At 41.5% G+C, this 21,738-nt stretch overlaps 1 protein-coding gene across 6 annotated transcripts in view; it reads right to left on the bottom strand.

Moving 5' to 3' along the window:
* Window positions 1-10,495: 10,495 nt before the first annotated feature.
* Window positions 10,496-21,738, bottom strand: part of kif26ab (kinesin family member 26Ab) — a 94,099-nt gene continuing 82,856 nt past the window's right edge. For 3 of the 6 annotated variants that reach the window (XM_072458369.1, XM_072458373.1, XM_072458374.1), the window contains 8 exons: window positions 20,941-21,130; window positions 19,555-19,714; window positions 18,577-18,739; window positions 14,184-17,364; window positions 13,466-13,659; window positions 12,756-12,779; window positions 12,521-12,671; window positions 10,496-12,429 (listed from right to left, as the gene is read on the bottom strand). In XM_072458369.1, coding sequence (XP_072314470.1) covers window positions 12,245-12,429; window positions 12,521-12,671; window positions 12,756-12,779; window positions 13,466-13,659; window positions 14,184-17,364; window positions 18,577-18,739; window positions 19,555-19,714; window positions 20,941-21,130 — 4,248 coding nt within the window. In that variant the 3' untranslated portion in view covers window positions 10,496-12,244. The remainder of the gene's footprint in view (window positions 12,430-12,520; window positions 12,672-12,755; window positions 12,780-13,465; window positions 13,660-14,183; window positions 17,365-18,576; window positions 18,740-19,554; window positions 19,715-20,940; window positions 21,131-21,738) is intronic. The other 3 variants (XM_072458372.1, XM_072458375.1, XM_072458371.1) reach the window with 2 other exon arrangements.

Below are 21,738 nucleotides of genomic sequence, written 5' to 3'. Positions count from 1 at the left end.
TATGGCACATTAATGATGCCAGGCCATCCATATTCATGAACAACTGTGTTTGGGGGAGATGCAGAGAGCCAAAAGTGGCCAGTCTGGAGAGCGGGACTGTTCACATGCCTGTGGGCACAGGACACCTGTTCAATCACCGCCGAGGACCAGGCAGAGACAAACACATGGCTCTCCGATATGGACATTTTAGGCTTATGCCAATGTTTTAGGAAAAGCTTGGGTCGATAACTGATTTTAGGCTGATATTTTCTAGACATTTGTATTTTTGTATTTCTAAATATTTTTAAACAAAGAAATATTGCTGCAGCATTCCCTTTTTATTCTAAAATACGGATCAAATCTATTTTAAAATGTACAGAATCAGTCAAAACATATAATACCCTTCTTTGTGAGAAAAGGAAGGGAAAAGGTTTATTAGGGCTACTATTTTTCTGGCACTGTTTAGCTATAGGTAGCTTTAGGCTATAGTATGATTATTCTTTAGGTGTAAACTCAGCCTTCGCACTTTACTATTCTGTGAATTTCCTATCTTATTAATAATATTTATCAGACTGATGTTTCATGTCAAATAATGCCTGAAAAAAACATTGACTTTATCGCGAGTCGCTAGTGAATATATCGCTCAGATATTTAATGTTTTGTCTTAAGTCTGTAATTTTGCCATTTCTGGGATTTTTTTTACTTTGGATTATTTAATTAACGGGTGTCTGTTTTCAAAACTCAAACCTAATTGTACAGCCCCTCATTAAAGAGAACCCACTTAATCTGCCCTTCCTAAACTGCCTGCTCAGTGCCATGCAAGTCACCTGATACGTGTGATAAATGTCCACACCAGCCATCAGCTGTTCAAGAAAGATGTAGAGCTCCGAGTGCAGTGCATTCCATTGGAGGAGGCAGGAGGAGGCCACATCCACTATTAGCAATCATGACCTAATCAATGAGCTGTGCCTTTAAACAGATGACAGCTAATTACCAGGGCAACCCAGAGCATGCCACGCCGTTCAGGTGAGCAGCTGTAATTAGACAGAAGGATTTCCACAGCTCAGGTCGTGTAGAGCAGGACACACTACACCAAGATGGATCCAGGGCCACGCCGCATGTGCTCCAGAGTTCTTACCAATTTGAGTTACAAAACAATCACATAACGTTGTACTTAGGTGTGGAACTGCAACATACTCGACAACTTTGATTAAGAAAATATGTCAACACATTTGGAGCGCATCTATGTCATCATTTGAGCGGTCTTTAAAAGGGAGTATATACACATTTAAGAGCTTTAACCTTGTTACAACAGTGTCATTAGTGTAAAGTTGTATTTTGATTGATTCCTGCATGTTTGAGTAATCCTGTATTCCCCCTATACCCGCCTACTTCCCTGTACTTAGTTGTGATTAGATGAATGAAAATGACACAGAAACACATAAATGACAATCCGCTGCTTGTTATAGTGACCGTTTCTATTACCAAGTGGTTTAACATCAATATTGTATAAAACAAAATTTCAAAGGATAATTTTCTGTTATAGTTCAATACTAACAAGTATTCTACTTAAACAATGTGGCAAATACGCAGCAGGCACGCTCTGGACATGGGTGATGCACATGAGGGACACTGTAAAGAGCATCCAGAGAGAGCTTTCTGCCCAGGAGAGCGGCCTAATGTTAACCACGGCTGAATGGAAGTGATACTCGTGTTGTAAAAGCCACACTTATGTATCTGAAACTGTCCAATTACATGACATTAGTAGTCCTTCAGGCAACTTATTTTCAGTGGAACAGCAAGTGCCTGTCACAATACATTGTAGACAGACAATATCTTGCATATGAAAATATCTCAATATACAATATTATTACATTTTATAATTCTAATGCAACAAATATTTTTTTATTACTTTATTTAGTTTTCAGTGGGACAGTGTATATTAACAATAATAACAATGTAAATGCACCCAAATTAGCCAGGTTAATTTTCATGGACAGCCCCCCTGCCAGGACGTAATAGACAACATGAACATAATAGTATGAAAAAGGCACATGCATATCATTGTATCAATATGGTGAGATACATCTCCTCATTAAAACACAACTAAATATTATTTACTAATAAAGCACATATATTTACAATGCTCACATTTTAGTGATTCAATTAGCCACCTTTTGGCATTTATTTTAAAAGACTGAAATGATGGGGACTCTCTTGATGTGAGACTGTAAACGAGAGCACAGCCTCCTCAGAGGCTTAGTGCACTCCCCTCTAGAATAGATTGCATATTGTAAAGGATGTGGAGATAACTTAGAGGCTTCCTGTCTAATACTTTAAATGTTTTTGTACTATTATTTCAGAGGTATGGTTGATGTGTATTGGCCCAGATGGTGAGAAAGTAGGTAATGTGAGTCATAATCATTGAAGACACAGTTTTCCTGATTGGTTGCTGCGCCGCGTCTGCCCCAAAAAGTTCTGCGTTTCCAACTTTTGGCCACGCTGGCCACGACCTGGACGCGCTGGACACGCGCTGGACACGCGCTGGACACGCGTCCACAGCGTCCAGCACTCAAACGCCCCCGATGCACCGCGTCTGATGCTCCAAACGCTGGATTTGCGCCGCAAAAACGCTGGATGCCCAAGAAGCGTGTCCACGTGGACTTTGAATGTAAACTGGACGCTTTGATGCAGCGGTGTGAAGCTGTTTATTTGAAGTAGTATTTTAATGATGGCGCCCATGTCAAATCGGATGGCGTCCCCGCCATCCCTGTTTGTACGTAGCGATACCCCTGGGCATGAATCTATACAATTAGATAAATTACACATTGATGACATTATGTGATATTCAGAGTCTCCAGAACCAAATTTTATGAATAAACACTTAGGTTGAAATGTACAATTAGGTGAGGTGTAGAAAATGTCTAGTCCTAATTCCATAATTTTTGTTGTGACAGCTTTAGTTGGCTGCCAACGCGCTCAAACAGACAAACAGCAGGATGTGCACGCAGCGCCAGACAAGCCGGCATCACGGTAACTGTTGCTACGGCACAGAGCTGCAAGCTTGCGTTAGATTAGTGGTTATCTCACATGTGATTGGCTACGAGTGTGAAGAGTGACAAGCGAGGTCTTAAATGTTGTGCAATTAACCTCTTTAGCTGCACATACTCAACTTCTCACATCAAAGCTAGTGACAGGCTCTTGTCAGCAACCAGCAGCCGGCACACACGTGCTAATGTGGCAGACAGAGGAAAATACAGACACTGTCACTAATGGGGGATGTGAGGAGTCTATAGAAGGAAACAAAGAGACAGACTCTAGCCATAATCACTCTGTGTAGGTGTAAATGAAAGCACACACTGGATATATAGAGCGATATAGGTGTTAGTGCTTGGAGCCCGGACTGGAGGTTGGGTTATGACACTGTCACCGTCTACGGCTTCATGTGTTTACATTAGACATGTGGGGATACTCGGTGCCCTCTAATAAACAGTTATGGCGAGCAGTAAAAGCCAATGTGATTTTATGTGTACAGGCTATGCCATAAACTCAGCATTAGTTGATATCTTTAAGAGGCAATTGGAAATGTTTATGTAAGGAATATAGCCACTCCACAGTAATATACAAAACAAATTAAGAGAGAAACTGAGAACAAAAAAGTAGATCTTACCTTTAATCCTGTTGCTTCTGAATCCATGGTGCAATTTCAGTTCTTCACAGCTCGCCACTTCTGAAATGAAAAAAATACTTTTATTTCAATTGATTACCGATGATGCAATGCTTTGATAAATATATACATAATTTAATATACATACATACACATATATACACATACATACACATATATACACATATATATACACATATACATACATACACATATACATACATATACACACACACACACACACACACACACATACATACATACATACATTCATACATATATTTATACATTTATAATTTACTGAGAAACGTTCTGACTGCACCATTCAGTCAAAGATAAAAATAACTGTAGAGGTATAAGGTATTCATGGGTTTCAGCTTCCTGTTTAAGGGTGTCATTTTGAGGATGTTTTAACATACAAAAGTTATAATATATAGTTTGAAAGTGTTAATTGCGATGGCAATACTTCTACTTCTTATTGATTCTTATGAACTTGTTTTACTTTTAAGAAGAGTACAACTTTGGGATACTCAAGTCTGTCCAGAATACAGGAAGAGGACTTCAAGCAACACAAACTCATTAACTAACTGCACTGCAGCATAACTAAACCCAGTTGATCTAATCAAGGGCTTTTGTTTCTCTTTCTGCTTCGTTGCGTGGGACCTTTCAAGTGCATCACTATTCATGGACTTGCACTTGTATTAGTATTCCTCAAGCATTGTACTACAGTGTCTAGAAACAAAGAGTATATGTTAATCAGTGGTTATCTTACAAGTAATCTGGTCACGGGACAAGGAGGCTGTAGGTAAACAAGGTCAGTGGCTCCCACAGAGGAGGCTCTTCTCATTATTCTGTGACAAGGTCAGGGCACAGGGTGACCACAGATGATGAAGCCATGCACTGAGGGATCAGCACTGTAAAGATATACAAGTCAACATGAGCTCAAACATGGAACATAACAAAGCATGCTCATCCTATCTGCCACACCTCACCTGAGCAGAAGAGAAAAAACATGTCCCATACTACATGTCCTCAGAACATATACTGTTCTAAGGCCTGTCCAGCACATGGGTCAGCAGCTCACAACGGGACTTTGGAACTTGTGACACAGATCCTGCTCCTCGTCACTACTCAAAGCAGATGCTGGACCAGGATGAAAGGGAGTTCCCACTAGGGGTGGTCCTGTCTCGCTTTTGCACCAAACCCGTGTTACACGATGTCATTGTTCTAACCAGTAAGCCTTTGGCTCCTTATTCTCCCCATCTTTGTGCAAAAACAGCTCATAAATGTATTATTTAGCAACTGTGTAACACATTGAATCAGCTTAGCTTTACCAAACCACCACTAAACACTTAACTCACTAGTTGACTGGAGATTGTCAGCCTGAGTCGACTAATTATTTCTTTACTTCATGGATTAACGAAGCAAAGGCGTGAGTGAGTGCCTTGTGGTGCCTTATCTCAACTTTGTGGCATGTTGTTGGACGTGTTTACCACCTATCTGAGATTTACTGTTGATACATGAAGCACTTCTGGTATTCTACCTGTGAGGTTCGGCTTGTGTAGAGCCCTCACACATTACATGCAATCTATCCTGAGGATGGAAATGTCAATAGTTACAGCTCCCTGCAGCATGCAGCAGCAGTGCAAGAGTGTGACAGAGCCTCTGATAATTTAAAGACTTTTCTCCACGCCAGCTTGTTTTAATTACTGTGAATAAGTGGCAGCATTTGGTCAGGTTTATGGGGCTTCTTCAAAGAGGAAGCTTGCTTTAGACAGACCAATCTGTGGCACTGCAGAGCAGTAAATCCAAAAAGTGAGCAACTAACTCCACTAACAATGCCCCAGGCACACACAGCCAGGCAGCCAACAGGATTAAAAGGAAGCAGGAGCGATTTCTTAAAGCATTAGAAAACCTTTCATCATCATTCGGCCTGTCTGCAATCATGTGGTCAACCACAAACTATAGAATGCACAATCAGAAATGACAAAGCACAGAGTCATTTAGTGCCACTGAACTTCTATCAGGACCTATGAGAACAGAGCCATGGGCGACTGTCATGTCTTTTGGATAACAAACTGTCAATGCTATAGAGACTGGACTTCACCCGGGGTCAGCGCTGGGCTGAAGAGAACTCCTGACTCTTCTGTGAACTCATTTCAATCCCCATACAATACTGGCCTTCCTAATGATGGCAGCCCCAGGCAAAAGGAACTGAGATCCATGGAACTGCTCATATCAGCTCACACCGCACACACAGCTTCATACTGGACCACTAGTCATTCTGAGATCCTACTGATGCAGAGCTAAAGCCAAACAAACCACATGCCAATAAAAGAAATACCAAGGCAGAATGATGATGGTATTGCAGATTATGGCTATAAACTAGGACTGGGCAATAGAGCTAAAACAACAAGAAAAATACATTAGTTTTTCCTCATATTGATCTCATTTTTCAATTACACACAGGCTTTTACTGAGGGCATTGGACTTGAATCTCCATCTCGAATCAAATTAAACTAATTGCACTATTATCAGACACTGTGGTACCTTACTACGACTACTACAACTATGTTCATCTGTCTCTATCATAAACAATAAATCATTATAAATGATCATACTTATTAGTCATATTTATTTAATAATCTATTTTATGATAATAATAATAAATATAGCCGCAAGCGGCAATGATCGGCCCTCGCCACGCCGCCGCCACACCGCCGCCACGCCGCAAGAGGAGGGGGCGCTAACGCGCCCCAATTGTCCTTTTATTACGCCTACTGCTGAATCTGTGACGCTGTCACATCTTCTCCCCTTTGTTTTACCATCAAAAAGCTATTTTAGTTTGAATTCTTGGCAAAATGTGCGGCTTTGCCGCACAGACACCGTGACTCTTTGAATAAAAATGTGAATAACTTTTGACGGTTCACCCCTGAAGATGAGTCTCACCAAATTTCAGGTTAATAGGGCTAACGCCCTTGGAGGAGTTTGTGAAAGTCTAAAGTGTAAACATGTTCTGGCGATTTCCCCATTGGAATAACATGGGAGGTTTTGGTCATCGCTACGGCAAAGCCATAACAATTATGACATGGGTCTCATTGACTTTTTTGATGGGGATGCCAAAATTGAGTTGTGTGTCAAATTTCATAAAATGTCGCAAAACTAAACATTTAACCTCCATATAAAATCTGTAGGGGGCGCTGTGGTGCCAAATTAATTTATTTCACTTCAAGTACGTTTAGCGCAAAGAGTTTAACAACTGATTCTAATTTGACGCAATTCGGACTTTATCTGCGCAAACGGCAGAAATGTTAAATTTGGGAGATTTCTGAAATTCTAGCTAAAGTTTGCGGCTTCGCCGCACAGAGACCGTGAGAGGTATCAATGTAATTTGAATAACTTTTGATGTCCCACTCCTCAGTAGCATTTTCACCAAATTTCAGCTTTTTAGAGCCAACGCCCTGGGAGGAGTTCGTAAAAGTACGACGTTTGGAAAAACTCCCGAGTCATGCTTAGCCATTTTTGAACCAATATGGCCGACATTTGGTTGGGTGGACGGTGTTGCCGTAATAATATTTTTTACTTCTCTTGTCACCATCTACCTCTGCACCAAATTTCATGATTCTACGATCAGATTTTTTTTGGGTCATTTCCTATCTCTCAATGCATTTTTGGTACATTTGGGGGCGCTGACGCGCCAATTTTTTTTTATTTTACAAAAGGGAAATAGCCAGAATGTAGAGAGGCACGATTTTTAGAGGTGTGCTAATTTTTGTGACTTTTCGTCAATGTTCACTGGGTGAAAAATAGGGGGGTTGGTCCCGAGAAGAAGAAGAAAAAGAAGAAGAAGAAAAAGAAGAAGAAGAAGAATATTCCGATGCGAAAACAATGTTTCCCATTTTTCAAATATCATAAACTATACATTTTCGGAAAGCGCTCGCGCTTTCCTACCTCATGGTGTGGGTCCCTGGTCACTGACGGGTACTTTCGTTAATTTTGAGTGGGCTCCGCCCACTTTGTGTTTTTGGCCCTCTTTACAGTAATAATGTTCAATTTTTGCATTACATGCTTATATGCACGGAACATGCAAGAGCTGGGGGACGTATTCGTGAGCTACTTAGCGCAAATGAGTGCTTTATAAGGGGATGACGACCGCTCCAATGTAAAGTGCTCGTTTAGAGCGCACTTTTGCACGGGCTTCGCCCGTTTACAACGGTAATGTTCCATTTTCCTACTACTAATTAGTATGCACGGGGCGTACGTGAGTGAAGGAGTGCGTTAGTGAGTGTTTGGAAGTGGGCGAGCGCTTTGCGCTCGATTTCGTGCGCACTGCGTGCGCACTTTCGCAGCCGTGCTTCGCACGGCCTTACGAGATTAATAGGCCTTTCGCCAGCTTGTGGCGCTCGGGCCTAATAATATAATAGCTTTAGCAATATGCATTTTCGGCCCCGGCCTCAGAAGCAGACGGGCGGGGCCCTTCCACATCATTCTCCAAAGCAGATGATGAGCCCTTTTTCCACGACACACATCAGCATCATGGCCTCATGTACTTCCGGATGAAGTTATGTGTGTTTTGGTGCTCAGTCATAACAGCTAGCAATCAAAATATTCAAAATAATGGCTAGTAAACTGGGTTAGAAGGTTTTATTCCAATCCATTCCTTTTTTAGGTTCAAACAGTCAGTCTACAAAGGTGCAAAAGAGTTGGGTTGTGGGCCGAGAGCATCTATCAGCTTTCATTAATGAAAACATCAGCTCTCTAGTCACGCCCCGCCCGCTTTTGCCTCTTTTTGCCACAGATTGGCATTTCAGTTGTAATGACACTTCCAGTCAAACTTCATTCTTTTCAACGTAGAATGAGGGAAATATGTGTGCAAACGTCTCAAGGTCGGCAGCCCTACGTTAACTAATACAACCGAAAGGAGGATAACGTTGGATGGCTTCCAGAATAAGGGGAATGAGGGAGGACACAAAATTACACATGAGTAGAATATATTTTTCTCTATGAGATCCACTTTGTCACCATTCAAGATGTTTGCTTTGATTTGCCATGGTCATGTTTAATTGACTTAAAAGAGTTTTTGATCCAAGAGCGATGCACTTGCCTGCGTGAGCGGTCGCTCCGAGACCGTCTGTTTGAAGCGGTTCTGTTGCACTCTGAAGCTGGATGACTGTGGGGTAAAAGAGGCTGACCTCGGGCCGACCTACTTCCAGCGCGGTGATCATAAAAGCGATTGGAATTTGATGGACCAAATATATTTGTATGAATGGATGCAGAAGCCCGTTGTCATGGACATATCAGCTGGTCTCTCACGTGGCTCATGTTTGCTTTTTTTGCCTGAACACATAGGGCTGCGGCAATTGATTATTAGTAATCGAGTAATCCATCGATTCTTTTCTTCAATTAATTTCTTTGTACATTTGCAAAGTATTTAAAAACACATAAAATCATTTTTTAAACAAATGGTATAGTTTATAGTAATAAACTAATAAGGAGTTTCTGCTTAAGCTCAGGTGGGCGGGGTTTTTACCAGCAGGAGAATATTGCCAGATGGCTATTGGCTGATAGCAGAAGACACGTCATGCATGGTGATAGCTGTTTGCAGGTTTTCCCCTTAAATAAAGACACAGATTACCAAAACAGTGCAAGAAATACGAGTAGCGTCAAATTGATTTAGATTCCCTGATAAATGTAAATAATGTCAGCAGAAAACAGGGTCCACACATTCAAGTTCTAACAGCTTTAACGTTGAAAGTGTTACGCAAATTTGGAGTTTTGAGAGCTTCTGTGTATCAACGCTGACACTGTGTGCTTACAGTCGAGGTCAGCCAGCTCGCCCTCGTCCACATTTTATTAAAACAGCATCATCAGGAGCAGAGGAGACATAATTGCTCAGCAGGTCCTAGTTTCATTTTGCACACATGCACAGTGTTAACTCTACAGGGTCCCTGCACCATGCTGCACTCAGTGTAATCCTGATACAGGCTCTAATTAATCATTCCTCCGTCACACCTTCTCTAATAGAAATTCTACTTTATCATTTTATAATTGCTTCGCAGTCAGGCAATATTGATTGAGATTACACTTTTTACTTACTGTTATGTGCATACATTTAACGTGACCTTACTTAGAGCTGTAAGTCGGTGTGATAATGATGGATAACTGGAGGAAGTGTTGATTAAGTGTAAAATAATCTTTAGCAATAGATTATTTGCTAGTTTTCATTTATATTGTAGATGACATATTAGTATATACACCCCTACACATAAATCAAGTTGATGAGCAAAACATATTGAGCTACTAATACAAGATAAGGATAGTAGATAATAGTATAGAAAATAGTGATGTGCCTAGAGCCTTGGAACTATGTACTTAGAACCGTATAATTATGTAACACGCATGCATTTACATAATATTTAACATGCAACAAGCCCTTTTGCGCTGAGGTGTGCAATGTGCATTAATAACATTTTAAAGTTACTCCAAAACAATTATAGTTCGTAATTTTGGTTGATAGCCTCTATTTTATCATATTAATTCTGCAAACATGTGCACGTGGTCCCCAGTGGAGATGCTAATGTTGCTATGCTAACTTTCATATTATTTACCTATTTGCCTGGAAAACCATGACCGCTCTTGGAAACAATATGGGCATTTTGTTCTTCAGGTCATCCAGAGTGGCTGAGGAAGTGGACATTTGACAACGAAATGTTAAAAGAAACGATAATTAAAATAACACTGCATGACACTGGACCATACAAGACGCGAATAAGCATGCGTCCTGAACAACCAATCAGAGCGGGGAGTGAATGTAAGTCACATGACCAGAAAATGTAGTGAAGACCACCGTTTATATTAATAAGAAGAAACATTTTATTCACATGTACAGTGACAGAAAAACACAAGCTGCCTTATCATACATTTGTACAGAGGATTTGAAAATCCTTTTTCCTTTTTTTTTTTTTTTAAACAAAAGGTATTAGAAAATATGAGTTTTGATATGAAAATGATTTTACATATAGACTAAGTATTTCCTGGAAAAGGGTCTTGGTTTTGTAGCAGGTTATTTATCAGCCTAACCCCACCCTCTGTGAAAACGGAGGCTATTCTTACAGATCAGAATGGTAAAAATGTAAAAAATTATTGTAAAAATGATTAAAAATTTCATGCAGCATCTTCAGAGGGCCTGAGAAAGTACACCATAGTAAAAAAGGAAAAAAGTACAAAAAGAAATACAAAGTTGTCATAGACACATAAATCAAATGCACCAAAGTTTAACAAAGCCAGTTTGTTTTCTATGCAAACAATCATCTTGATCACTTATGCCAGGCGTTGGATTCAAACACATCCTGGCAATTCCAAAGAGCAGATATCATGATTGACTTGGATTAAAAAAAGAAAAAACACAATCGTTTTCTCATGGGGAAAATCACTATCAATCTTGCCTTTTTAAAAATAAGTTGGGACAAAATAATCCCTGCTAATGCCCTTAAGTGAATTCTGAGGTTTGTGTAGGAGTTGCAGTATAGGTTTTGGAATGCATAGAGCTGAGGCTTGGTGGTGCTTGATCCTTTGTAAAAGGCAAACAGACTGTTGCTAACTCAAGTGTGCCTCCGGGTTTTGCAGTGTAGAGACAGCCACCAGTCCAAGCCTATCAAGTGGCAACATGGCTCTCTGATGAGGCCCGCCATAACCCATTCATCATGTAGGAAGGTTAGTTGGTCGCATTACCGCATTCTGAGACACTGTGATACAATGGCTGAATCAACAATACTAAATCACAATCCGTCACAGTGGCCCTCTGATTTGTTCTGGCTTAATGTCGTTCTTAGTAAAGATAATATGGGCAAGCACAGCCTAGGCTCTCCATCCTCCAACAGAAATGCGGCTCTGCCTTGGTGCATCCGTTGAGACGCGCTTGGATAAAGGCAACTGGAAGGAAAAAGAAAAACACTCACTCAAGCCGGCGAGTGTTCACGAGCCAGCTGGCACGGCATGAGTGACAACAGCAAATGCAGTCCTTGATGGGGTAACATAGTCCAGTCTGAGAGCCAAACCAGAGCTAACATAAGGCGCATAAGGCTGAATGAATATGAGTAAAATGCTGAGGTTTGAAAAAAGGCAAGATCTTGGAGCGCAATAACATTAGCTTATTGCATTTCTATTTTTCCTTTTTATTTTTTTCCTTTAAAGGATATTTGTACACACAACATAATCATATAAATACACTATACAATGCAATATAAAATATCTTATCTTATATCAGGGCTTGTTTAGGTATGCCTAAGATACCTGTGCCATTTATAAAATAATGACAAACAACAAAACAATAAAAAGGCACTCCAGGTGTTGTTCATTGACTCTTAAGTATGTAATGGCCATTGCTTTGCCGAAAGGCCACAGCAATTGTGCTCACGTTTCATTTCTCTGCCTTAAAACATGTCACGGACAATGAGGCACTGTAGCTTCAGGTGGTTGAGATTTTCTCACTCCCTCATCTCCATCTCTTTACTCCATTGTTTTCACAAACTGCTGCTACATTTTATCATTCATCTGTCTATTCACTTCCACATCCCCAGTTTCGACTTTCTTTTGTCTTCACACTTGAATCTCGCGCAGTCCCTCCTGAGTGACAGGTGGAGAAGATGTGCTGATGTCAAAGCAAGTCACCATCATGACATGGGACTTGCATAAGTTGACACAGAACTCCAGCTCTTCTGTGGCTTGTGCCAAGGCCTCCAAGTATTCAGGAGAGTCTTTGTCCAAACTTTGGTCCATGTCAACTGTATGTGAATAAATACAGACCTTTGTCAGCTCACATAAACTCAAAATATAATGCAAATGTATATAAAAAAACGATTAATGTTTACTTACATTCCCCATTCCACTTGCTGGGATCCATCATCAGTCTGGCCTTGGTGTCTTCAAGCTCCTCTAATAACGTTTCATGCTTTGCCCTCAGTTCTCTCACTTGCTGCTGTCTTCTTTCCAATAGTTTCAACTTGCTGTTAAAATACATGAGGCCCTGGCAAAAAACAAACAAGTTCTAATTCATGCAAATGTTCTGCATAAAAGCTTGAATTACATATACACGCTTTATTTATTTTACCTTGTCAACATCCTGGAATGGCTGCTGAAAGAAAGAAAATGTTTTACGTTAGCTCAATGATTAAACGCAATTCATTGATACAGCAGTAAAAAACAATTCTTTAATCATTTAAGTCTAATTGATAGTAAATCAAACTCCCATGTAATGTCAATGGAAAATAGGAAGTAACTGATCCATACATGGTCTCTTATATAAGGCTCTGTAATAAGAAGGCTAGTAAAGCAAGTTGTTTGAGTGCTGAGAGTGTATTCATGATATCTTCCCATGCTGCAGCTCTTTTTATAACATTACTGCTCTAGTCAGAAGCATTGATCATATTCAAACCAATCAGCCCTGGACAGTAATTGCCTCATGAACTCTTGACATTCCTGAAGAGTCCTGTCAAAATACCAAGCTGTGGGAAGTTGGTCCCAGACGTTTCTAACTCTGGGATTCTCCCCTAAGCTAAGTGAAGGTCACACGGCCGAGACACATTTAATCTGTCACGTTCTTTAAAAAGTACTGGGAAGACACGAGTGGAGACATTCCCACAAGGTTGACCAATGTGGCACTTCTCGAGCATGTCTGAGATCAATGTCATACATGGAACATTTTGCTGAGGCTTAGCAAGGGGGATTTACAAGAGTAAAATTAAGACTTGACACTGTTTGTAACAAGTTCAGCAGAAAGACGTGCTCTGCTAAATAAATTCCTAGTGACCCCAGTCTCACCTCCACAGGCTCCTCCTGCCGCCACCTCTGAAGCCGCTCCACATCGTCAATCTCGTACACTTTAATCTCGAAAGGTTCCTTCAGAGCTCCAGACATTGGGGGCAAGTCCACCCACTGGCCCGCAGTGCCCACCTTCTTCCCCAGGGATGTGGTGTCTGGCAGAGGAGCAGGGATAAGCCGCCTCCTTTGAAAGCCTATAAAAATGCAGACACTTGTTATTATGGTGACATACAATAGCCGTATCTGCAGTTATCTCTTATGAGTCAGACTCCAGAGTTGTAAAGCTATGCAAGGCTTTACATGGGCTGTTGAGGTGTGCTGATTGCATATTTATGAGAATACAATTTTCCATATACAGCCTGAATGTATTCAAAAGGTTACTTTACTGCACACAGCCCACATAGACAAGGACACAAAACGCAAAGCAGGTCAGCACAGCTCATGTTCAATTCATCTTTTTGATCATCATACAATTTAAGGCTATATTTTTTGAATGATTCATTATCCTTTTCCCAATATAGTGTACAAGATACATGAATAATGTATACTGCTGATTTAGGAAGAGGAAGTCTATTGGAATAACAATTTGTGAATTAAATAAGAGTGGATCCATAAAGAGTGCTAACTCCCAACACTACTTTACTCCTTATGAATGAACCAGAGACAGTGAAACACAATCAGCTTTTAAACAATAGATCATCTCAACAAATATGCTTACCATTTGTTCGCTTCTTTGGATACTTGGAGTTTCTTGTCCGGCCTGAAGATGACATGCCGCTCTCACTCATGGAGTCATGTGCAGAGGAGGCGCTGCCTGTAGCTTCACTGTCTCTGATCATGCTTTCATATCCACTGCTTCCTCCGCTGTGGTAGAAGAGGGCGGTCCGGCCCATGGCAGGGGGAAGCTCCCCACTTAGCACGCTGCTGTTGTCGCTGCCATGGCCGCTGCTGTAGCGCTGAGGCCGCCGTGGCGCTGTGATTTTACTGTACGGTGATGGCAGCATGGGTAGAGGGGCTCTGTCCTCATTCACATTGACTCCACTGTCATTTCCACTGTCTGAGTCAGCTGAACCTCTTGTGTGCTTTCCTGAAATGTTGCCCGTTGACAGCTCACTCACTCGGCTATTGGCGGCTCTCATGGCCTGCTTGGTGCCCATGATGGTTCCTCTGCCAGGCTTACTGCTCACTGCCGCAGAGGCACGGGGAGCAGCTGTTCTTCCTGTTGGTGGCAGATTGGCATTGGTATTCTTAACCACGGGAGCAGCCAAAGATTTGGTGGACGAGCTCAGACCTTTAGAGTTGTTTGCAGACAGTGAACGTGCCTTGCTATGACTAATAAGTGATCCCAAGGCTTTGGGGTTTGCTGATGCTTTCATCTGACCACTCTTGTTAATACTTCCTCCACTTGGAGATGATGGGCAGGTTGCAATAGGCGAACTTGATGAATTTGGAATTCCAAGCCTTTGATAGTTCTTACTTGTCTTACTGCTGCCACCTGTTAGACTGGCCCCACTGTTCTCTCTACTGAGGGTAGTTCTAGACCCTGAGAGAGAGCCACCATCATATCTCTCTAGGGATGCCTGGCTGCCATAGTGTAGCCCACTTTCTCCTCTGTGTCCTCTACCTTTCAGGCTGGAGCTCACTTTGGTTGTGGTAAGGTCAGACTTGGAGCTTCTGAAACCAGCGTCCACTTTATCGAGCTCTTCAAATGACACTGCTGCCCTGGGTCCAGAGCTTCTCCCCGCCTCTCCGTACGCTGACCGTAAGGCACTTTGGGGTAAAAGGCTCTTGACCTTGTGGTCTAAACTGGACTTTCTTACTGGAGGGAGTGGAGGGGATGTACAACCGGGTTTGGGTATGTTGCTTGCTTTCTGGACGTTAGCCTTGTTGCTTTTACCTAGAGAGGAGAATTTAAGGCTTGTGGTTGATGTAATAATATCTTGTGGCGCTTTGTGTTCTGTGGATGAGTGAATAACAGGCACCGTACCCAGAGTGGTAGCACCTCTTCTCAGCTGAGGCATTCGACTGGGGGGATTCTTAGTAGCGGACTTCTCACAACCATCGACCACCCTCTGAAATGAGGTAGACCCAGGGACCTTGGGTGGCCGAGGTACACTGTTGCTATTGTTGGCTGTTCTACTGCAGGGGATGCCAGTGGGTGGGTTTCTGACAAACTTGCTGGAGTTGCTGGAAGCAGTAGGTTCAGTGCGATGCCAGGGGTTTTCTTGTTTAGTCTCTTGTTTCAGTGTGTCTTTACTAATGCTGCTACTATGAGAGATAGATGAGGTAGGTTTGGTCTTCCTGGGAAGACTGGACTGGACAGTGGCTGGGCCTTGTGGAAGCTGGGAGGAGCTCAGGGAGTGAGCTTTACTTATCTTAGAAGGGTATCTGAGAGAGCCTTTTGTTGATTCTGGGGATGAAGGAAACTTTGTTAATGACAGTTTGCTCGAAACGCCACAGTCACTGTCCAGCTCAGAGAAACTGAAGCCACTGTCATTTAAAGAGTTCTTTGTGTCTCTAGAAGAGCTCACACCAGGACACATGTCCAGAGAGTCAAAGTAAAATGCCCCCTCTGCTCCAACATGTTTGACTTGTGGAAGAAACACATCAGTAGAATGGACACCCTCACTTTCCTCTGTGCTCACACTGACATCACTGAGCCATGAGCTGACAGAGGAACCCCTGCTCTCTGCACACTCCACAGTTGCCTCCTGGAGGGATTCAACCACAGCTATGCTCCCTTCAGAGACTCCTATTCCCGAAGTGTAAGCATCAAATTCATCGTTGATGCTGCTGATAATGCTCACTGGTCTGGAGCCCGAGGCCAGGGCTTGAAGGGAACAGTCACTGTTAAAGCTGGCAATGCTGGAGGGACGACCCTCTTCTAAAATGCTGCCTATGGACAGCTCCTCCACCACAGTAAAGACCAGCTCATCTTCCCCATTAAGCTCCACCGGCTGCTGAAGGGTCACAGTGGCTCTGAGGATATCTCGATCCAGACACCTGTCCCTCAGGGTGGATCGGACCTGACAGACTTCTACAGGAGCACGGACAAGGAGAGAGGGTGCACATAGATCCCGTCTCTTCACAGCCTGATGGCTCATTCCCACTGGAGGCATTCTGGTACCGGATCGTTCCTCACTCTCTGTAGGAGGTGGGGCAGGCTTTGGCAGTGCTCTTTTGTTAAAGAAGACTTTCTCTCTCACTACAGGCTCTGCAAGCGCAGGGGCTGCCCCAGTGTTTGTGCTAACTCTGCTTTCTGTACTCTTTTCCCCATCTGCACTGGTTCTGTTTACATTGGGAATGTTCTCTTGTCTCTCGCTTACGTCCAGTTTAGATTTAACAAGAGGACTGCTGGATAGTGGTGTTGCAATAGATTTAGGAGATTGTTTAGGTGAAACTGCATCTTGGGTATTAGAAACATTTACTACGGTCTTTGGTGAAACTGAGCCTTGGCTCTCTTTTGATGTGTCCATTTTAGGGCTAGTCTGTGTCCTCTTGCCTTCACCCACAAAGGCAGTAGGTTCTTCACTGCCATCTATACACTCCAGTCTCTCCTGCAGCTCAGCAAACGTGTTGCATTTGAAGAAGTGGTCCTTGTCCAGAGGGCCATCTTTCCCCGACCTCTTCCTGTTCAAGGAGGGAATGATTGGGACAAAGGCAGGAGGGCCTTCGTTGTCACTGAGCTCTTTGTCGGAGATGGCCGTTCCACCTGGGCCCACATAGATGACTGTGTCACAGGACTGCTCACTGCTGGAGGAGTATTCAGGGTCACTGAGCAGACAGGGCAGGTCTGGATCCAGAGCGACTGTTCGAGGGTGAAAGGGCCTGAGGTGTGGTGGTCTACGTATCCTCCCCTCTTCACAGGAGCTTTCTCCTCCAGATGAACTTGACGCATACTGCAAAGACAAACAGCATAAATCAACTGAACTTTAAGGTCATATATTATGCATTATTTGTATAGTTATTAGCCTTTAAACATGCTCTTGAGTACTTTTAGTTTTGCATTTCATCTTAAAAAATTGTTAATAAAAAAACAAATTCGTTTTCTGCTGTTTCCAATGGGACTAACTAAGTTTTGGCGCCAATTACTGACTGCAGAAGGGAATTACAACAGACTCATAAAAAACAACTGGACGGTTTGTTGTGGAAAAAAATCTCTTCTAACGGTTATCAAGAATAAAGTAAAACAATAGAACAGGGTTGTCTTATCTCAATCGTGAATAGATTAATTCAGATTCTACACTGAATTAAACCATTCACAATGGAAATGCAAGGAAGCACGCAATTGCACTGATCGTGAATAGGTGGGAAACATTCATAGAACTGTCTGGCCATGATTTATGAACTTAAAAACAGCAGATCAACATCACAGATCGAGAAAACGTCAGTTATCATCGAGGAGATTCGAGGAGGGGGAGAAGATTTTCTAACCAGGATTCATTAGAATAGTGTAATAGAGTGAATGAAGCTAAATGCTTCTCCAGGTTTGTTTTTGATGAGATTGGAACATGTTATTATATAATATAATATAACCTTTGAGACATGACATCAATATGCTGCAACTTCATTCAATTAATCACTGTGGAAATATTCAATCACATTCAATTTCCATTCAATATTTATGCCTGTAATATAAATTACTGGAAATTTGACCAATACCAAATAAATACATGCTGTCATTGCCTCTAATTACTGCAGCTATATTTCCCTAATCCATGTGAATGCATTATACACCTCCTTGAGCTGTGCTATTGATTACATGACGATGTGTCGAGGAGCTGGAAAAAACAAAGCCTGAATTACTGCATCACTAATCTTTAATTTGCAGATGCATTAGTTTAGCAAAGAAAAAGAAGAAGACATTGCTTATGTTAAATAATATCAATGATGTATATGCAAATTAGGAATGTTGATTACTCCTCTAACTACACTCCATGTAACGCTTATTATGAAAGAAATAGAGGGGGACATTTTGTCGCAGCAATTAACATGATGCACAGTTATTGCAACAGCGTTTAGTGGGAGTCTCTAAATGATTTTGTTGTTTAAGCAAGACAAACAAACATTGCATATCTTTGCATGTATTAGTGAGTCATTTCTCAGTGTACCTTGGATTTCTTCTTCCTCATGCGGTGGATGCGAGACGCCAGCTGGATGGTGTTGAGCGATTCGGCGTAGCTGTTGGGCGAATCAGAGATGTGGGCGATCATGGTAGTTCTACAGTTGATGTTGCCCAGGGACTCCCTCAGCAGCATGGTGAGCTTGCTGTCCCTAAAAGACAGTACAAAAGAGGTATTTGTGAATTACAGAAAAACTGACTCAAATATTAGGAAAAAAACTCAGTATAATGAAGATTTTTTAGTTAAAGTTAGTATGTGTCATGGTTGGTATCATCTAAAATTTACAATGATATCACAATTATACAAAATATTTAAACACAGTTGTGGTAACATGAGTTGAATTTCCCGGTTTCAAATTAGTAATAGCAGTATTTTGTATTATTTACCAAACAGTATCTGAGTCTGTAATTGTATCAATATGCTTTTACTCTGGTAATATTATTTGTTTTGAAGAACACATTTGAAAGATTATAGACCAAAAGGGATGGTACCACTTTATAATAACCACACTTTAATTTACCTTAATAAAGCATGAACAAAACGTAATAATGAACACATAATTTATTAAGCAGGAGTCAGGCTTAGTAACTACTACTAGGGAGGTGGTAGGGCTAAGAATTAGGTGTTAGAGTATTAGTTAAGTGATTACTAATCCTGAATTACTCTTAATAAACTATTGAAGCACTATGAATTAAGCCTTTGTTCATGCTTTATTAAGGCAGGAATAAGTGTAGTCATCATAAATTATTACTAATATGTTTTACTTTTCTTTTTTCTTAACTTTTTATTCCACCTTTGGATTATCCTTAGATGTCTTTCCACATTATCTTATGCAACAGGGGTGAAAGTCACATGAGCTCAACAAAACAAACACGGAAATTAGGCACAGTGTAAACACGCCGGCTGATGACACATGAGGCGGCTCGCTTGAAACAAGATCAGATTCCAGTGAATTTAGTTTTGTACCTATAAGGAATATGTTTTGCTCCGTTTGCCAAAGCCATGATGACGTTGCCCAGTGCGTTGAGTGAGAGACACAGGCCTCCTCCGCCGTCTCTGCTCTTGCTCAGCACCTTCTCACAGCTGCCCAGGTCGATGAGGTGCAGCCGGCTCCGTCCGCCTGACACTGTGCCAACAAAAGAACAGAAAGAACAAACATAAGTAACAGGCACTCCTTCTGCACTCACAGCTCTACGCACGCACCGGCCGCATGACAGCCACTATACAGGACTAGGCGGGTGACTGTCAGGGCTGTCCAATTTACTTTTACGAGCAAATTCCCACACTCGAGTGGTAAAGTTACAAATATTTGTCATGGTTACAAGAAGGCTGTGTTATTGTTGTGTTTTTTATGGTCATGGATGACACGATATGACAAAACTCAAGACTTTGGGACTTCACATTGCATTAGGAAGTGTGGTATAGTGAAATAATGGACTAGTGAGTTTTTGGTAAGATATGTGCTGTGTTGTATGTGCCAGAACTGGATGATTTTTCATGTAATATATGTATTTATCCCAAAGTATTCCATACAAAAAGAATAAACATCAGATTACAAATATCAAAAAGATATAATTGATTTTAATTCTAGTGTCACTTTTTGTCTTCATCAACTATACACTGGCGGCTACAATAAAGTCGCAATTATAAGTTATGAGAAACATTTTTATTGCGTCGCCGTAATAAAAAAAAAGTATGTGGCTGATTTATAGCTTTGTACACCACACCTAACCTGCCGCATATTTGCAGCTGACTAACTTGGCCACAAAGATGAGCTGTAAAGATCAGAAGATGGTCCTCACAGGTTCATAATCATGTGTTAAATGGAAAAGAATGTATATCTATTTTGGGATTTGTTGAATCACCTAATGGCATATTGTAACAGGAAAGAAGGTTTGCCTTTTGACATCCGCTAGGTTTTGCAAGAAATGAAATCCATAGAGAAGAAAAGGCAGAACGTTTCCTACAATGTCAATATTCAAATTAGGGCTAAGCAATTAATCAGTTTTTAATCAACTTTTCACAATTTTCACAACTAAAAGTCTTTTAATGAAAGAATCCTGTTTAGCAGTTCATATTTCAACCATCTCTCAAATGTTCCTCAATGTGTTTTAAATCATTATAGGTTTGAAAAAAATAAAAATGCAAATCTAATTAAAATCAAAATATTTGTCAGTGAAATAAGTCTTATACCAGAATTGTGCAGCCCTAAATTCAAATATATAGATAGATATTTCCATGTCATACAAGTGGTGAATTAGACATTAGCTGTTAGTTGTGTGATGAAAAGTGCAGTGTATCTTATCATCTAGTGTAAAGTGTAAAAAGATAGTAGAAAATTGTAATATTGACCCTTACTTCCTCCTTTTCCGCTCTTCTCCATGCGGTACTGGTAAACGTGCAGCGTGAACAGCATGTGCGAGTTGCGTCGGTCGTCCTCCTCTGCGTCGGGACGGGTTGTGCTTCGTGCGGAAATGGCGGCGTCCAGGAAGAAGGCGGCTTTCTCTGCCGTGGGGGCTCGCAGCTCACTCTGGTTCTGCAACTGTGGGCAGGAGATGGTGGGATAGGGTCAGAATTAGGTGGAATTACAATTACTCAGCTATATTTACTTGATTGACATTTTTACAGATATATTTTGTTCCGCGTTCTCGTTGCTTACTCTCTATTCCATGGCCACCCGAGTTCACGACCCAGATACATTGTTTGAATATCAAGCGGAATGCCATCTATTATCTTTATGTGTTTAAATATAACAATACAAATTAATGAAATATTTGTTTTAATCTGATCGGTTCACTACGTTTTAAATCTACTGAGTCATACAATTTGACAGTAACAATACTCCTACTTGAGTCAAAATTGGGGCGACTTTACCTATACATCTGAGGAAGGTTAGCAGAACGGAGCACATTTACAGGCCTTTGAGAGTAGGATGTGAAAGGCTATAGGGCTGGAGGGGCACGGGCAGGGCGAGGGTTAGCCGGTTAATTGGACAGCGCAGCACATTTCTCGGCCATTAGATTGGGTCTCGGGGGCAATTACGACAGCAGATATGCACACACGGGGAGGAGGATTAGGAGAGGTAATGGCGGGGCATGAGGCCGGGCCACTTTGCTCATTGTGGATGTCACTCATGATCGTTGTGATGGA

This window comes from Eucyclogobius newberryi, unplaced genomic scaffold (genome assembly GCF_026437365.1).
Source record: "Eucyclogobius newberryi isolate DKJ021-1_F unplaced genomic scaffold, fEucNew1.0.hap1 SCAF_21, whole genome shotgun sequence".
Lineage (NCBI taxonomy): Eukaryota > Metazoa > Chordata > Actinopteri > Gobiiformes > Gobiidae > Eucyclogobius > Eucyclogobius newberryi.
Note: the sequence above shows the minus strand (reverse complement) of the source record. Positions and strands in the feature narration are given on the sequence as shown.